Source organism: Aethalodelphis obliquidens, unplaced genomic scaffold, assembly GCF_003676395.1.
Source record: "Aethalodelphis obliquidens isolate GAN/ISIS:26980383/991018 unplaced genomic scaffold, ASM367639v1 scaffold20, whole genome shotgun sequence".
Classification (NCBI taxonomy): Eukaryota; Metazoa; Chordata; class Mammalia; order Artiodactyla; family Delphinidae; genus Aethalodelphis; species Aethalodelphis obliquidens.
Genome location: NW_020837964.1, coordinates 6,998,931 through 7,014,844, shown reverse-complemented (window position 1 = coordinate 7,014,844; position 15,914 = coordinate 6,998,931). Strand labels below are relative to the sequence as shown.

At 51.5% G+C, this 15,914-nt stretch overlaps 1 protein-coding gene across 5 annotated transcripts in view; it reads left to right on the top strand.

Moving 5' to 3' along the window:
• The window catches only part of GAN (gigaxonin), an 80,574-nt gene extending 65,773 nt beyond the window's left edge, over positions 1-14,801 (top strand). The window contains exons 10-11 of one of the 5 annotated variants that reach the window (XR_003435402.1): positions 8,818-8,909; positions 9,523-14,801. Coding sequence is in view for 1 of the 5 variants with exons in the window: in XM_027119173.1 (XP_026974974.1) it covers positions 8,818-8,833 (16 nt within the window). In the remaining 4 variants the exon portion in view is untranslated. Of the gene's footprint in view, positions 1-277; positions 470-8,817 lie in introns of all 5 variants that reach the window. The other 4 variants (XR_003435401.1, XR_003435400.1, XR_003435399.1 and 1 more) reach the window with 4 other exon arrangements.
• Positions 14,802-15,914: the final 1,113 nt, after the last annotated feature.

Sequence of the window (15,914 nt, the reverse complement as noted above, 5' to 3'; positions counted from 1 at the left end):
GGTATCAGCTCCCTGGATCCTGGCTCACAGTGTAAGATACACTCCTTCACCACACTCCACAGTCATTGCCTTGGTGTCTTCCATCCCTTATCAGAATAAGTCCCCATTCTGACTTCCCCAAAAGACAGTTTCAAATTTACTTTCCTTGGAAGAGAGAATGAAATTAGACTTACGAGGAATATAGGATCCTGACCTCAACGGTCTAATTATACGTTGGAGAATTCTGTCTCTGACAAACAGAATTCTCTGTAATTTCTTCTTGGTCTCATGCCCACAGACTACAAAGCTACAAAGACCAGGGGTCCTGAAAAATGTCACAGGCAGATCTTCACCGAAGACACGGGGCAAAGAGAGACCCTCCCAGTAATGTCAAGGTTACGTACATGAAGTCGGCCAGAATCACTCCTGAGGTCACCTGGAAAGAAGAAGAAATGGAATATTCCTCTTCAGTCGTACAGCATAGCGTCAGGTAGTTCTGGAAGTTGGTTTTAAATTCTTTCCACCTTCCGTAATAGCGAGAAGGTTCTATGGTCCAGCGGTCTGCCAGCCTTTTTATCTTTGACGGGGGTGGGAAGGTTGCTGTGGAACCCTTTCTTTAAACAAAGACTTGGCCAGAAACCAGTGCCCAAGTTGGCTGGCTGCGGAAGGGTGTAGTCGGAGCTGTCGGAGCCTGAAGCCCGACCCTGCGATGCCCAGGCCTCCACCAGCAGCTCCGAGGGGTCCTGGCTGTACCCATTCACCCTTGGGAAACCTTAGCAGTCTCTGCCCTCCCAGAGCCTCCATTTCTTATCTATAAAATGAGACTTAGGTCACTGGATTTCCTTGTCTGGAGGGCAAGGACATAGTTCCTTGTTATATAAAACCCTGGACCAGATCATTGCCAGGTCCCTTTTATGTCTACAGTACCTGAGATGTCAGTCTGCTCAAAGCCTGCCCTGCAAAGGAACCCAGTTCTGGAAGAATAGACCCCAGATTGCCTGTTGTAGGTGGTGGGGGAGGGGCGCTTTGCCAGTTTTGATGCAGGTGGAGATGGGACAATGGGCGTTGACCGTGTCACCTTCCTGATACCGTTGCTGGCTTCAGAGAGTGACACGTATCTTGTCTTGACCCACTGTGCGCCAGGGACTGCTTTAAGCACCTCATGTGTTAACTCACTTCATCCTCACAACAACCCATTTTACAGCAGAGAAAACTGAGGCCCGTAGAAGTTACCACTTGGCCAAAACTCAGGCTTGGTGGTGGGAGGGCAGAGCTGGATTCAAGGCCAGGCAGACCAACAGCCTGTCTCTCTGGAAAGGGGACAGACCTTCTTGAAAGCTGCTCATGTGTTTGCCCAATGGCCAAGGATGGAAAATCGAACAGTTTTGTGGCCGAAGGGGTCAGTCAGGGGAGACTTTCTCGATGGGAGCTGAAATAGGAGGTTTGTTGCTGGTGCCGCCACCATTTTTTCAGCTGGAATAGAAGCTGATGAGAGCCAAGGTATTTTTTTAAAAAACCGAGACCGGACTTCCCTGGTGGCACAGTGGTTAAGAATCTGCCTGCCAGTGCTGGGGACACAGGTTCAAGGCCTGGTCCAGGAAGATCCCACATGCCGCGGCGCAGCTAAGTCCGTGCGCCACAACTACTGAGCCTGCGCTCTAGAGCCCGCAAGCCACAACTACTGAGCCCGCAAGCCTAGAGCTGGTGCTCCACAACAAGAGAAGCCACCACAATGAGAAGCCCGCGCACCGCAACGAAGAGTAGCCTCCGCTCGCCGCAACTAGAGAAAGCCCGCACGCAGCAACGAAGGCCCAATGTGGCCAAAAATAAATAAATTAATTAATTCAAAAACAAAAACAAAAACCAACTTTGAGTGAGGGTGTGTGTGTGTGTGTGTTGTGGTGGTGTTTTGTTGTAAAAGAAACCTGTAGCTTTCTGGAGAACTTGAGTTCCTTCATGTTCACTGCCTGTTAGGTTTTGGAGTAGCTTCTGAAATTTCGGTGTGAGTAGGGCATGATCCTCTTTGTCCCCACGAATTTTTTCCAAGAGCTGTGTCAGTGGCCTCCCCTGGCCCCAGTCCATTTTCACCCAAGGATCTCTGTCTGCGTGCAACGCATTCCCTGCTAATAAAGTCGCCCCCGGGGCTGCAGCGGGTTTGAGTTCTAGGATGACCTTGGGAATCCACTTTCTCAGCTGGATCTGTGGAGGTGGGGCTGTGTGGTATCTCAGCTCCACTTTCACAGTGAAGGATAAGCAGTTCGCACACACTAGGATGGCTATCATGAAACAACAGCTACAGAAAATAGCGAGTGTTGCTGAGGATGTAGAGAAATTGGAACCCTCGTGTACTGCTGGTGGGAATGGAAAACGGTGCAACCGCTATGGGGGGCCATTTGGCGTTTCCTCAGCAAGTTGAAGAGAGTTACCATGTGACCCAGCATTTCCACTCTCAGGCATATATACCCAGGAAAGATGAAGACAGGGGCTCAAACCAATGTTCACAGCAGCACTGCTCACATTAGCCGATAGGTGGAGACAACCCACATGTCCACCAAGAGATGAATGGATACACACCATGTGGCCTGTTCATCCAGTGGAATACTATACAGCCATAAAAAGGAGCGAAGCACTGATACATGCTCCAACATGAATGAACCTTGAAAGCACGCCAGGTGAAAGAAGCCAGTCACAAAACACCATGTATTCTATGATTCCATTTATACAAAATGTCCAGAAAAGACAGATCCCTAGAGACCAAAAGTAGATTCATGGTTGCCAGGCCTGGAGGGAGAGAGGAACGGGGAGCAACTGCTCATGGGCCTGGGGATTCCCTTCAGGTGAAGAACACGTTTTGGAAAAAGAAGTGCTTGCACGATGTCGTGAAAAGTACTGAATGCCACCGAATTGCACACTTTCAAATGGTTTGTGTTATGTGAAGTTAGCCTCAAATAAAAGGATGAGGGATCAAGTATAGGGAACACATCAGAAAAGTGATCAACACTAGCTGCTGGGTCGTTGGCAAGGTTGAGGAAATGGGAATCCAGTTTCCTACCCCCAGTGCTGTGCACTGTAGACGGCCCCGGGCGGGAGTGCCACGTGTCTGGTGTGCGAGGTCTGCCACCTGTGTGTGTGTCAGCTGGCGTCTGGGGTGATCCACAGACCTCTTCCTCACCATCAGGAAACTGAAAATCCGAACAGCTTTTCTGAATTCGATTGAGCAGGAGCCAGTCTACCTGTTAAATACCAGACGGCTGAGTTCAAATCCGGTCTCCACCACCACTGCTTCCTTGGGGTAGTTCCTTACCCCCTGTGCCTCAGGGACAACGGGACCATCCTGGGGACATAGTGTGAGCCGAAGGGGCTACCACGTGGCACCAAGCCCCGGCCGGCGCACGGCAAGGCCCTGTGCTGGTCACAGGGCTCTTGCCTCTAGGCTCCGTCGGCACTGCCACTTACTAACAGGGTGCCCTGCACTACGGCCCAGCCTGGCCCGCTGCTTCCCCAGCGGTAGCAGCAGCCTCCTCCCCGCCTCAGAGTGTGGCACGGGTGCCGGACCCCTCGCCCAGGAACCATAGCCACTCCTAAAATGTTTGCAGGGAAAGGCAACTTGCGCTCCCCCAGGCTGGAGGCGGGGTGCTCGGAGAATTCCCAGCCTGGGAATCTTACCGTAAGGGTGGATGTATTTTTATCCAGCAGGATATACTTATCAGCTATGGCCAGGAAAGGGGAAACTGACTAACAATTCCAGCCTGGCCAGATTCTCCATCACTGCCACTGCTGTGTTTCCCCACTGCAGCTGGGAGGAAGAGGGGTATCACCTGCCTGGGGTGTCGGTGCCCCTTAGCTGCCTTCCCCCCATCCTTTAAGCTGCCCAGGGACTCTGGGGGGACAGCACCCATCGGACACCTACCATACAGTGGTGAGCCGGTTATCCTCACAGCATTCCTAAGAGATCATTGTGACCCTCCCCTAACAGACAGGAACGTCACAAGCCATTTGAGTCACTTGCTCCAAGTCATGTGGCTGGTCTGAGGCAGAACTGGCATTTGGACCCAGGTCTATCTGATAGCCATGCCCAGGTTCTTCCTACAACTGTCCTTTCGCCTTTATGCTGTCTCTTTTTGTCAGCAGACAGAACACAGGGAGACTGGCACTAGCACAGTCCCCACGCTGATGGGTCCACACAGCACCCAGCCTGGAGACATGGCCAGAAGAGCCAGCTGTGCTCAGGGCCCTCCCTCTCAGCGTTCTCTGCAGAAAAAAACCCTGCGATACCTTAACTCCTGTGGTTAACGGAACGATGCTCCCCCGGCCCCCAGATACATCGATGTCCTAATCCCTGAACCAGAGAATCTGTGACCTGATGTGGCAAAAGGGACTTTGCAGATGTGACTGAGTTAAGGGTTTGAGCTGGGAGATGATCCTGGGCTATCCAGGTGGGCCCCGTGTCACGACAGGGGTTCTTATAATAGGGAGGCAGGAGGACCAAAGAGAAGAGGTGACAACAGAAGCAGAGGTTAGAGTGACGCAGGGCCCCAGGCCAAGGAATGTGGGCGGCCTCTAGAAGTCGGAAAAAGGAAGGAAACCGATTCTGCCCTGGAGCCTCCAGAGGGAAGACGGCCCTGTGATACCTTGATTTGAGCTCAGTGAGACCAGTGTTGGACTTCTGACCTCCAGAGCTGCGAGATAATAAATGTGTGTTGTTTGAAGCCATTCAGTTCGTGGTGGTCTGTTACAGCAGCCGTAGGAAACTATTACAACCCCACCCTCCAGGAGTTCAGCCTTGATTAGTCTGGGGGGGCCCAGGAATAGGACCCAGGTGACTCTAATGTTCAGCCAGAGCTGAGACCCACCCGTCTCCCAGATTCCTTTCCATCTCGGAAACGATGCATCTGCTTCCAGAGTTGGCCAAGGCTTTCGCTGGCCAGTTTGCCAGTCCGACTCCTCAAGGTCTGAGCCACTCAAACTTCCTACCCTACAGAGGCTACAGCAGGAGGCCCTGGGCCACCTGAGTCACTGGAGGCCTCTCTTTACCCAGGCTTCCTTCAGACAGACAGGCGTCTTGATAGACAGACCCTCTTGTCTTCACCAGTGCTCTCTGCCAATCCCACTCAACTTCTATAAAAACCCATCCCCCCAATCCTAGCCACCTCCCATCTGCTCTCTCAGTCTCTGGAAATCCCGCCATGTTCCTCCCCAGCGTAAAAGCCCTTTGCTGCTGTCCCACTGCCTTGAGAATGAAACCCGACCATGCCGTGGCCTCTGAACCACTGCAAGGGGGCCCCTGCCCACGGCTCCAGCTTCATTCTGTGCCACTTGACACCTCACCCTTCAGCCCCAGGGGCCCTCTGTGACCACAGGGCATTGGCATATGCTGTGCCCCCTCCCTTCACTCATCCTGGCTTCTCATCCTTCAGGTACAGCATCAATGGCTTGTCTTTATGGAGAACTTCCCTGCTCCTCTCCTCCAACTCTGTATCAGAAGGGTGGAAGATGCCAGAAGGGTCTAAAAGTGAAGCAGAGGTGTAAAGAACCAACTGCTGATTCTCTGCGAATACAAATGACATACACGATACAAATAACCAAACGTGGACTCTTCTCGGTCTACTGTGTTTTCCACAGGTAGGAGCAATGTTTCACTTACCTCCTTAGCTCTACCGTCAGAACTACAGTAGCTGAAGAGTCCTAACTGGCCACAGACGCTCAGCCTCAGGGTTAGAAATCAGCAGAGAGAGGTGAGAACTTTGATACCCATCTGGTGGTGGCAGCCACGGCTCAGCAAGTAGTCTGCTGCCATGTGGGAATGCTGGCCAGGTGTTGCCAGAACTTCTGTTTTGGACAGAAGCTGGACAATCTGGAGTTTTGCACGAAATGCTCTGGTTTCTGCATTTAAAGTTAATTTGATTTTTTTTTTTTTTAACACGGTTGAGACCAAGCAAATATGTCTATGGGCCTCATTTCTGACTTCTGCCCTACCTCAGCACCTGGTATGCCTCTCCTAGCCTGGAGTAAATTGAAAAACATGGCCATATCATTTTGCAGCTGCTCCCACGAAAAAAGGGGGAGTTAATTTTCCCATGTCCTGAATCTGGGCTGGTCTGCAGACTCGCTTTGCCAGTAGAAAGTGGCAGAAGTGACGTAGCACTGGTTCCAAAGCCTGGGCCCCAAATGGCCTTGCAGCTCTGCCTTTGCCCTCTTGAAACCCTCTGGCCACCATGTGAGGAAGCCATCAGGTAAACGGTTGGATAACGAGAGACTACATGGAGAGAGAGAAGACACTGGTGAGGCCAGCTGAAACCCTCCAGCCACCCCACTCCCAGTCAAGCCACCCGATAACAGCTGAGGCTACCAATGACCTCAGGCAAGACCAGCAAAAGAACTGCCCAGCTGAGTCTGGCCTAAATTGCAGAATTGGGAGGAAATAAATGATGGTTGTCTAAGCCGTATGTCTAGGAATGTTTGTTAGGCAGCAACACATAACCGATACATAGCCCTTATTACAGTCTTTCATCATTGTTGTTTGTTTACTTTTTTGTCTCTTCCTTGCTCACCTGGCTCCCCCCACACCCTGGAATGCCGGCTCTGTCAGCCCAGGGACCTTGTCTGTCTTGTTCCCTGTTGGGTCTGTAGTGCTTCATATCATGGCCAGGAGGTGCTCAATAAGTATTTGCTCAAAGAATGAATAAATGAATGTTTAAGTCAACAAAGACTTGTGAGGCCGACCCCTTGTCACAAGACATCAAGCTGGAGATGAGAGTGACCTGTCCCCCCATAAGGGAACGTGACTTAGACTTGTGCGTCTTAGACTTGTGCATCTTCCATCATATAATTTTAACCAGATAATGTAGGGAGGTCCCTTAGACCCCTGGCTGATATTTCAGCTACATCTGATTCCAGCATGCAAGCAGAGTAGAAAAGGTGTGGCTTCACACTTGAGCAAATATGGGTGTGGATTCTGGAGCATGTAACCCCTCCCAGCCACAGTTGCCTTCAAAGCAGAGAGCAGAGGCTGGCATCTCCTTGAAAGGCTGCCGGGAGGCTTACCCAAGATGCACGTCATGCCTGTGTAGGCATATTGCTCTGTGCTTGGAGGAACTCTGGAAATGTGGGTCCCTTGATGTCTCTGGGGGGAAACGCCATCTTGGGTGGGTGGCATTTTCTGGCTTGGTCCCCATGCTTGGGATCTGCAGCTGGGGACAGAAGAGCAGAGATGAGGATGCTTGGCTCTAGAGCTGCAAACAGAACCCATGGTGGTCCCTGAGTGTGTTCTCTGTCTGCAATCAGGTCCCAGTTAGGAACGTTTTATGGAGCAGGGGATGGGTTTGACTTTGGTGCCAACTGCACTTTTCTCTGTCTGCTCTCTGCCAGCCTCTGACCCCTCCTCTAAGGGCCATACCTGGGCCTTGAACCCCTGCAGCCCTCTCCCCACTCAGCATGGCCAGCTGCCCCTCATCATGTGATGCGCCTGGGCCACCCCTGTCACAACGGGTGTGACTGTTGTATTATAACCACTACTTAAGGGGCTTCCCTGGTGGTGCAGTGGTTGAGAATCCGCCTGCCAATGCAGGGGACACAGGTTCAATCCCTGGTCCGGGAAGATCCCACGTGCTGCAGAGCAACTAAGCCCGTGCGCCACAACTACTGAGCCCACGTGCCACAACTACTGAAGCCCACGCACCTAGAGCCCGCGAGCCACAACTACTGAGCCTGCGCGCCGTAACTACTGAAGCCCACAGGCGTAGAGCCCGTGCTCCACAACAGGAGAAGCTACCGCAATGAGAAGCCTGCGCACTGCAACGAAGAGTAGCCCCCGCTCGCCACAACTAGGGAAAGCCCGCACACAGCAACCAAGACCCAACACAGCCAAAAATAAATAAATTTATAAAAATAAAATAAATAAATAACCACCACTTAATGTCTTCAATCATTTGAATCCTCACTGAAACCTACAAAGTATTTTCAGACAAAGAAACAAAGACCCAGAGAGTGGAAGTCATTTGTAAAATGGTATAAAGTCAACGTGTATCAACCTCCTCGGCTGGAGAGGGATCTGGGTGACTTGGAAGGGGTGGGCCGGAGCTCAGAGCCCTCCGCCTGCCCCAACATCTTCACTGGACCTGAATTTCTCCTCCTGGCACATTCCAGGGAAGCCAGGGGCCAGCAGCAGGTGACTTAGAAAGAAACGGGGCGAGTCCCTTCTCGGAAATTCCGGGGACTTGGCGTAGTCCAGGCGGAACTTGCACAGCCCTTGGCAGAAGCAGAGTTGGGATGATTTCATGTTTGGATTAGGGACTTTCAGGATGGGACAGAGCTTGTCTTTATTTCAGGGGTGATGACCTGCGTCTGAGTGGGTGACCTCCCTCCTAAGTGATGGGAGATGAGATCCAAACTCGTGATCTTGATGTTGAATAGAGTGACATAGACCTACAGGGCATCTGAGTAGCCCTCCAGCATTTCCTGACACCTGCTGGGTGCCGCCCACTATCCCGGGTGCCCAGGACACCAGCCCTGCCGTGGAGACTCTGGCCTGGTGCATCTCGCCTTTTTTTTTTTGTTTCATCTCACCTTTTAGCATTGGCATCACGTGGGGAGCTCTGACACCTACACTTGGCCTCCCTCCACCTGAGACCAATTAAATCAGAATCTCTGGGGTGGGACCCACATGTTGGCATTTTTCTAAAGCTCCTGGGGTGATTCGCAACCAGGGCTGAGAGCAACTACATCAGTGATTAAAAGCCCATATTTGTTGAGCATTTATCTTGTACCAGACTCTAAGAATTTCACATATGTAAATATTAACTCATTTAATTTAACTCATTTAATTTAACTCATTCACAGGATCCTTCGGAGGTAGGTACTGCTATCACTATCCCTCTTCTACAGATGAGGAAACTGAGGCACAGAGTGATGAAGGCATTTACCTGGTGCAGGTGAGTAGTGGGCTCAGGATTAAATCCCAGGTGGGCTGATCCCCGAGCCCGTGCACTTAAACACTGCGTATTGCTGCCAGACAGGATAGGACTGGCCTTGTGCAAACGTGGAGGAGAACAAGATCTGGAAGTCAAAGCAGGCCACAGGCCAAATACAAATGTCACTTTAATGGGGAAATCGTGGGTATTTTGGAGTGGGAAAGGTCTGAGTTCAAATCCTAGGCCTGTCATGCCCCAGCTGGGTGACCCTGGGCAAGGAAGTCATTTAACATTTCTGTGCCTCAGTCTCCCCACGGGTAATGAGCTGGTGAGATAGCCAATGAAAACACCCTGCACGGGGCCTGGAAAACCTGGTTGAGGGTGTTCAGTGAGGGCTAATTCTGCATCCGTCCTTCCTCCCCCACCGCCCAATGTCTAGCTCAGGTGTGTCTCCAGAAAGAAAACCTGAAGGGGCCCCTTAGGACGTGCTGGGATCTTCGCGAAGCACCAGCACCCTGGGACGCACACCCCACAGAGCTGAGATGGATTTGTTTTGAAAGAATGTTGTTGGAAGAGGCTGTTCTTCCCCGGCCAAGAAATGACCTTTCTTTAATCAACATTCCTGATCACACAGATGGTTTCGGCCAAAGCCTTCTTCACTTGCACGCAGGGAGGGGTGATGGGAATCCCCAAGTCCCACCCCCAGCGCAGAAGGCGCTGCGGGAACTCCGGTGCGCATGTGTCAGGCCGGGCCCTCGCCTCCGCCGCTTCTCAAGTAAGGAGCTACCAGACAGAGCTGCACCAGCGGGTGGCGGAAGGTAAGTGGCTCCCTGCGCTAGTCAGAGCCCAGTTAGAACTTTCCCACCGCCTTGGGGCTGGGTGGGGGGACGGGGTGTGTGTGTGTGTGTGTGCAAGCTGTCTGGCTCAGCGGGAGGGGCCCGCAAGGCGAAGGTGGGAGAGTGCTGGCCTGTGATTTGGGCATGGGGCTTAATCTTTGGGGACCTCAGTTTTCTCATCTGAAAAATGGGCTTGATAATAGAAGTGAGGATTAAACGAGGTAATGAGGCTTGGACACGTAACTGAGTTCTGTCAGTTTTGTCCATTCAAATAATATCCAATCAAATATCCAGTAAATAAACAGGAGGAGCGGTTCTAGCCATTAAAAATGAATTTAATACTATAATTATGAGCTACTGTGAATCCAATATCCAATAAGTAATATCTGATATACAGTAAGTAATATCCTGTATCTAATAAATTTCCAAATCCAACAAATAATATTGAATAAAATACCCACAGATAAGTAAGAATATTTGGCATAGCCATTCAAATAATATCTAATAAATAAGTAGGAATAATTATATCCACTAAAATAATTTTAATACTATTATCATGGGCTATTGTGAATCCAATAGCTAATAAATAATATCCAATAAATTAAGTAGTAGTAGCAGTGATATTCATTAAAAAGATTTTAGTACTGTGATTATCGAGGGCTACTGTGACTCGTAAATAAGGTAAGCGATCGAAGACAGCCTGTGGGAGGGATGGAGTGGGGGTCCCAGCAGGGCAGATCGCTATTGATGGGGACACAATAATTGAAATGAAAAACGTAGGCTCATCTGCCCTGCGTATTCTTTCCCATCGGCTGGGGACCGGCCATCTTATCCCTGTGACTGCCTCCCCTTCCCAGCTTGAGGAGAAAGAAGATCCTCTCCCCACATGCCTCGTGTCCCCGCCTGCCGCAAACCCTCAAATATCCAGTCCAGAGGCAGGTGCCGGCATCACACGGCGGACAGTGGAAAATGTCCAGCAGAGGGCGCCCCAAACCCACAGGGCCGGCGTCTCCTGCTCTCGCGGTCGCCCAGGGAGGCGTGGAGGTGGGGGAAGGGGGAGGTTCTGCGCTTTGGCCTCCAGCCGGTACCCCGCCAGGTCTTCTGCAGAAAGACCGCTGGACTCTGGACAGGGCTTAAGTGACTCTCGCCGGTGATGGTGGAGAAGCAGGAAGGGAGGGGCGTCCTGCACCCTTACTGGCCCTGATCAGCGCTGCCTGTGACCTTGGGAGGCGGGAGGAGGGTTTGGTTCGTTCCCTGCGTGGGGCAGCTGTGTCCACTCAGACAAGAGGCTCTTGGCGGCACCCACCCAGCTCGGCTGCCCACCAGGAACACTCTACCACCCATTTCTCAGCGAGGCAACTCTGCAGGGCTACCTTCCCAGCATGAGCTGGTTTGAGTTAGGGGCCGTTGCCTGGACAGAAGAACCTGAGTTCTTTGTTCCTGAATGAGGTTGAGGAGACCCTGGCCAGTCCACGCAGACACGCATTCTTCCTTAGCACAAATCAGTCACGAGACCTGGCAGTCTGCCTCCGAAAGAGCCCTGGAATCTCTGAGAATGAGGTCCCACTGAGATGACCAAGGCAAGGGCTTAAGCTCTCTGTTTCTGTTTCCTTGTCTGTAAAAATGACACGATCATGTCATATGGAAATGATGTCGTGTCAGATGGAAATGATCACAATGGACCTGCCATAGACGTTTGCTGGGAGGATTGCGTGAGCAGTGCCTGCCCAGGGCATGGGCTACAGAAGGGTTGCACATGCCCATTTGCTAAGCCAGGCCGCTGACATCTCCCCACTGGGCAGTCCAGACCACCTGTGTGCCCACACCCCCGAGATTTCTTGGGCCAGCCTCATCTCCCCGCTACACGGCCCCTACTGTCATCTCCTGCCCCCTAAGACAATCTGCCTCCTTCCCCCAGCATGCTGCGAGACTCCTCACCTAGTCTTGAACCCTCCTACCCATTGTCCGCCCTGTAGCCAAACTGACTTTTCTAAGACGCAGGCCTGATCACGTTGCTCCCTGGTCAGCATCCGCCGAAGGCTTTCCATTAAATTTGGGATTAAGTTTCAACTCCTTGACGTGATTTACGAGGCCTTTGGTCATCTGGCCGATGCCTGGCACTCTGGCCTCATTCCTCTAAGGGACAGCCGGGATCCAACCACGGGGGTCCCAGGCAGGTTGGAAATTTGACACTCGTCTTGATAGTTTTTAAATATTTGCACATTTATCCCAAAGGAAACCACATTTTTTACGAATACAAAGTCCATCCCTCCCTCTTTTGGTGAACCCAGGGGCTTTAGATCATGTCCTCTGAAGTGACCTGCCATTTGGTCTGGAAGTGTCTCTCATGTGACATTCCCTGCCCTCGTTGGTGGGTCATTCACCCTCCGTAAAGGCCGACCGTATCCCAGGTGGATTCAGTTTCAAAGTCTTCTTTGCCATGAGGAGCCTCCACCTTGCCCACCCAAATCGGGGCGACTGGGTGCAGTTGGCTGCTCTCGGGATCACAATCCTCTCCCAGGACGCACCTATGAGCACACAGATGAGTCAGTACCAGGCAAAGGTTCTTTTGAAATCTCCGCCTGAGGGCACTGTTTGGAGCGGGTGGTGCGAGGTTCTGATCCCCCATCCTGACTCATTCCCACATCACTGACTCATTCCTGAGGTCTGCATGCCCCTTGGTGGGTGCCCCAGGCTAGCTGGTCCCTCCACTCAGCCCTGGCGGACACCATCATAAAACCAGTTCCCTGTCTGTCTCCTGACTCAGGGGCTCGCAAACATTCAGACCTGACGCTGCTTTTATGTATTTATTTTTTAACTTTTGGCTGTACCGCGCGGCATGTGGGATCTTAGTTCCCCGACCAGGGATTGAACCTGTGCCCCCTGCATTGGAAGCACGGAGTCTTAACCACCGGACCACCAGGGAAGTCCCCCGATGCTTCTTTTATAAAACGAATATTTTGTAACGTGACTCTCTTTCCTGAAGTTGAGTTCATAGGTATGTAATTTGCCTGTATGTGTGATTTCCAAAACAGCGATATAATTCCCTCATTATAACGTAAAACGGGAGGATTAAAAGGAAGGTAATTTGTCATAAAATGATGTGGGGAATCAGAAGCTTGTCCTGTACCAGGATCTCCAGGAAGGCAGCGGCCACAAGTGCAGACAGTCACAGGTGTGCCCCGTGGGTGAGGCCGTTGGTGACGTGATTTTCCAGAATGGTGACCAGCTCTTGGTTAATGTCCAAATGAAACAAAGAACAACCTTCCCTCAACTGACATGGTGGTGGCGTTCCTGGAAAATCCAGTGACTATTAAAACGGGGCAGGAAAAGAAAATTTGCATTTATATGTAAGATGAAGTTAGATTCTAGACACAGATCATTTCAAGCGGGGTTTTTGCCTACATGAATGCCCGGTGAGACGTCAGACCGTCACGCGGGACGTGGGCCCATCCCGGTCGTGGGGACTGGCGGGCGCACTACAGGACGTCTAGCCTTCCTGCCCACTGCCGCTGCCAAGTGCCAGTGGCTCCCCCACACACACGTTCTGGGGACACATGTCCAGGAGCACAGGGGGCTAGTGGGTGAGGCTGTCCCTCCGGGTCTTGGCCTACGTTGTTCCTTCCTCTCTTCACCGAGGGAGTGTCTCCTCTTCCTTCAGGAAGCTCACCCCAATGCCGCCAGGCTGGGGCGATGCCCTTCCCTGCCCCGAGGCCCCACCCACCAGAATTTGAGAGCCTTGATAACTTGTCCATCTCCCCCCAGGAAGCCAGAAGGCTTTGCCCTTCACCACTGAAGCCCAGGTCAGCTTCAGAGCCTGGCATACAGTAGGTGCCCAATAAATGTTTGTCAAAGACGTGAATCCTAGTAGCGGCTCCTGCTTGGTACCGTGCTCACTTGCTCCTCACAGCAGTCCAGGAAGGATTCTTAGTCCCCTGTTCAGGTGAGGAAACTGAGACTCAGAGAGGTCAGGTGACACGCCCAAGGTCACACAGGAAACTAGGAAATGAATCCGGAACTTCAGATCCTCCAGAGAAGCGTCTTCCATTCTCCCTTACTGCCGCGCTCAACACCTCCCGCGGATTTCTATCAAAGACACGACAGCCAGGCCCCCACTAGCCTCGTGGATGACCCTGCCCTTCTGGGTGTAAGCCCCGAACTCTGGACTGAACCACACACCTGCCCCTGAGCCCGGCCGTGCTTTCTCCTCCTGGCCTTACCCCCACCATCTCCAGCTTGCCCATCCTTCAAGTCCCATCACCGATGCTGCTCCCCGAACCCCATCCTAGGCCCCTTTCCCCGTCACAGCCCCCAGATCTTTACTTTCTGCCCCTGCTCTGCAGGCTGCGATATTTGAGCCGTGTTCCCAGCACCTCTGATGGCCGTGTCTGGAGCGGGGGGCATGGCTTACTCACTCCTGGGCCCCTCCCTGGGGCACCAGCACAGGCCCGGCCAGTAGCCCATCGGTGACCTCGTGCGTGATCCCCACACGCTGGCTGGGCTCTGCGTAAACCAAGTCACTGCAAAGGCACGCCAGGAGCAGAGGGGCACCTTTTCGTTATCCCCCGACATTGCTGAGAAGAGCTGCAGGCGAGGCCAGGCTCAGCGTCCAGCGCCGACACCGACACCGGGCCGGCCCTGCGTCTCCACACGCGGGTCAGGGGCGGCGCCACAGGCGGATGTGCAGTCGCCCTGCCCTCCACAGGTTGTGATGAATGAGGAGCAGGGAGGGCCGTTGGCGGAGCCTTGGCGTCACGAGGCAGACGACCCCAGCATCTGCTCTTCCTTGCTGAGTCACCTCATAGCTACAGTGACACGTGGCTGACGATTTAGCCTCGCGGAGCCTCAGTCTCCTCACCTGTAAACTGAGAGTTTGGGAGCAGATGATCTTCAAAGTCTCTTGCGCCTTTTATATTTTACGATTCATTCATCAAATATTTTTTGAGTACCTACTGATGCATTCTAAAACGAAAGTGAAGGGCCTGTCCTACCTAAAATCAAACCCTCCCCTCTCCCCGCCCTCTACCCCTACCTCCTTTTCCTCCTTAGCTTTTAGCAGCACCTGACGTACCTTTGATTCCATGTATTTGTCTCTTTCACAGTGTGTCTCTGTAACGGCTCTGTCAGCAGTGCCTGGAGCAGGGCTGGGCACATAGTAGGCACTCAGTCAGTACTTGTGGAATCAGTGAATGAACTAATGAACTGGATCCAATGGATCTGCATGACATCCAGAGCCCTTACTCCCCCTTGATGGGATCACAAGAACAACCACAGTGCAGTCTTTGGGGGAGGGTTGCAATCCACACGACATCCCTGGGACTGCTTTGAGCCTCCGTGGACCCACAGGAGATTGTAGGCAGGCCAGGAGAGCACCCCTCCCTGGAGCGCCCCTCCACGATTGACCTGGGTCATGTGGCTTCCCTCTGTCTCCCTGCGTCTCCAGGGTGATGTGTACATTCCCCCACCACCCCCAGCCCACCCTCCCAGCCACAGTGAGCAGCTCCCTGGATATCCTGTATTTTTTTAAATTTAATTCTGATTTTATATTGGAGTATAGTTGACTTACAGTGTTGTGTTAGTTTCAGGTGTACAGCAAAGTGATTCAGTTATGTGTATACATATATCCATTCTTTTTAAGATTCTTTTCCCATATAGGTTATCAGAGAATATTGAGTAGACTAACACACCATTGTAAAGCAATTATACTCCAATAAAGATGTTTTAAAAAAAAAGAATATTGAGTAGAGTTCCCTGTGCTATATAGTAGGTCCTTGTTAGTTATCTATTTTATATATAGTGGTGTGTAACGTTAATTCCAATCTCCTAATTTATCCCTTCCCTCACCATGCTTCCTCTTTGGTAACCATAATTTCGTTTTTGAAGTCTGTGAGTCAGTTTCTGTTTTTTGGATAACTTCATTTGTATCATTTTTTTCTTTAGATTCCACACATGAGTGATATCATATGATATTTTTCTTTCTCTGTCTGACTTATTTCACTTAATATGATAATCTCTAGGTCCATCCATGTTGCTGCAAATGGCATTATTTCATTCTTTTTTATGGCTGAGTAACATTCTATTGTATATATGTACCACATCTTCTTTATCCATTCTTCTGTCAGTGGACATTTAGGTTGCTTCCATGCCTTGGGTATTGTAAGTAGTGCTACAGGGAACATCAGGGTGCATG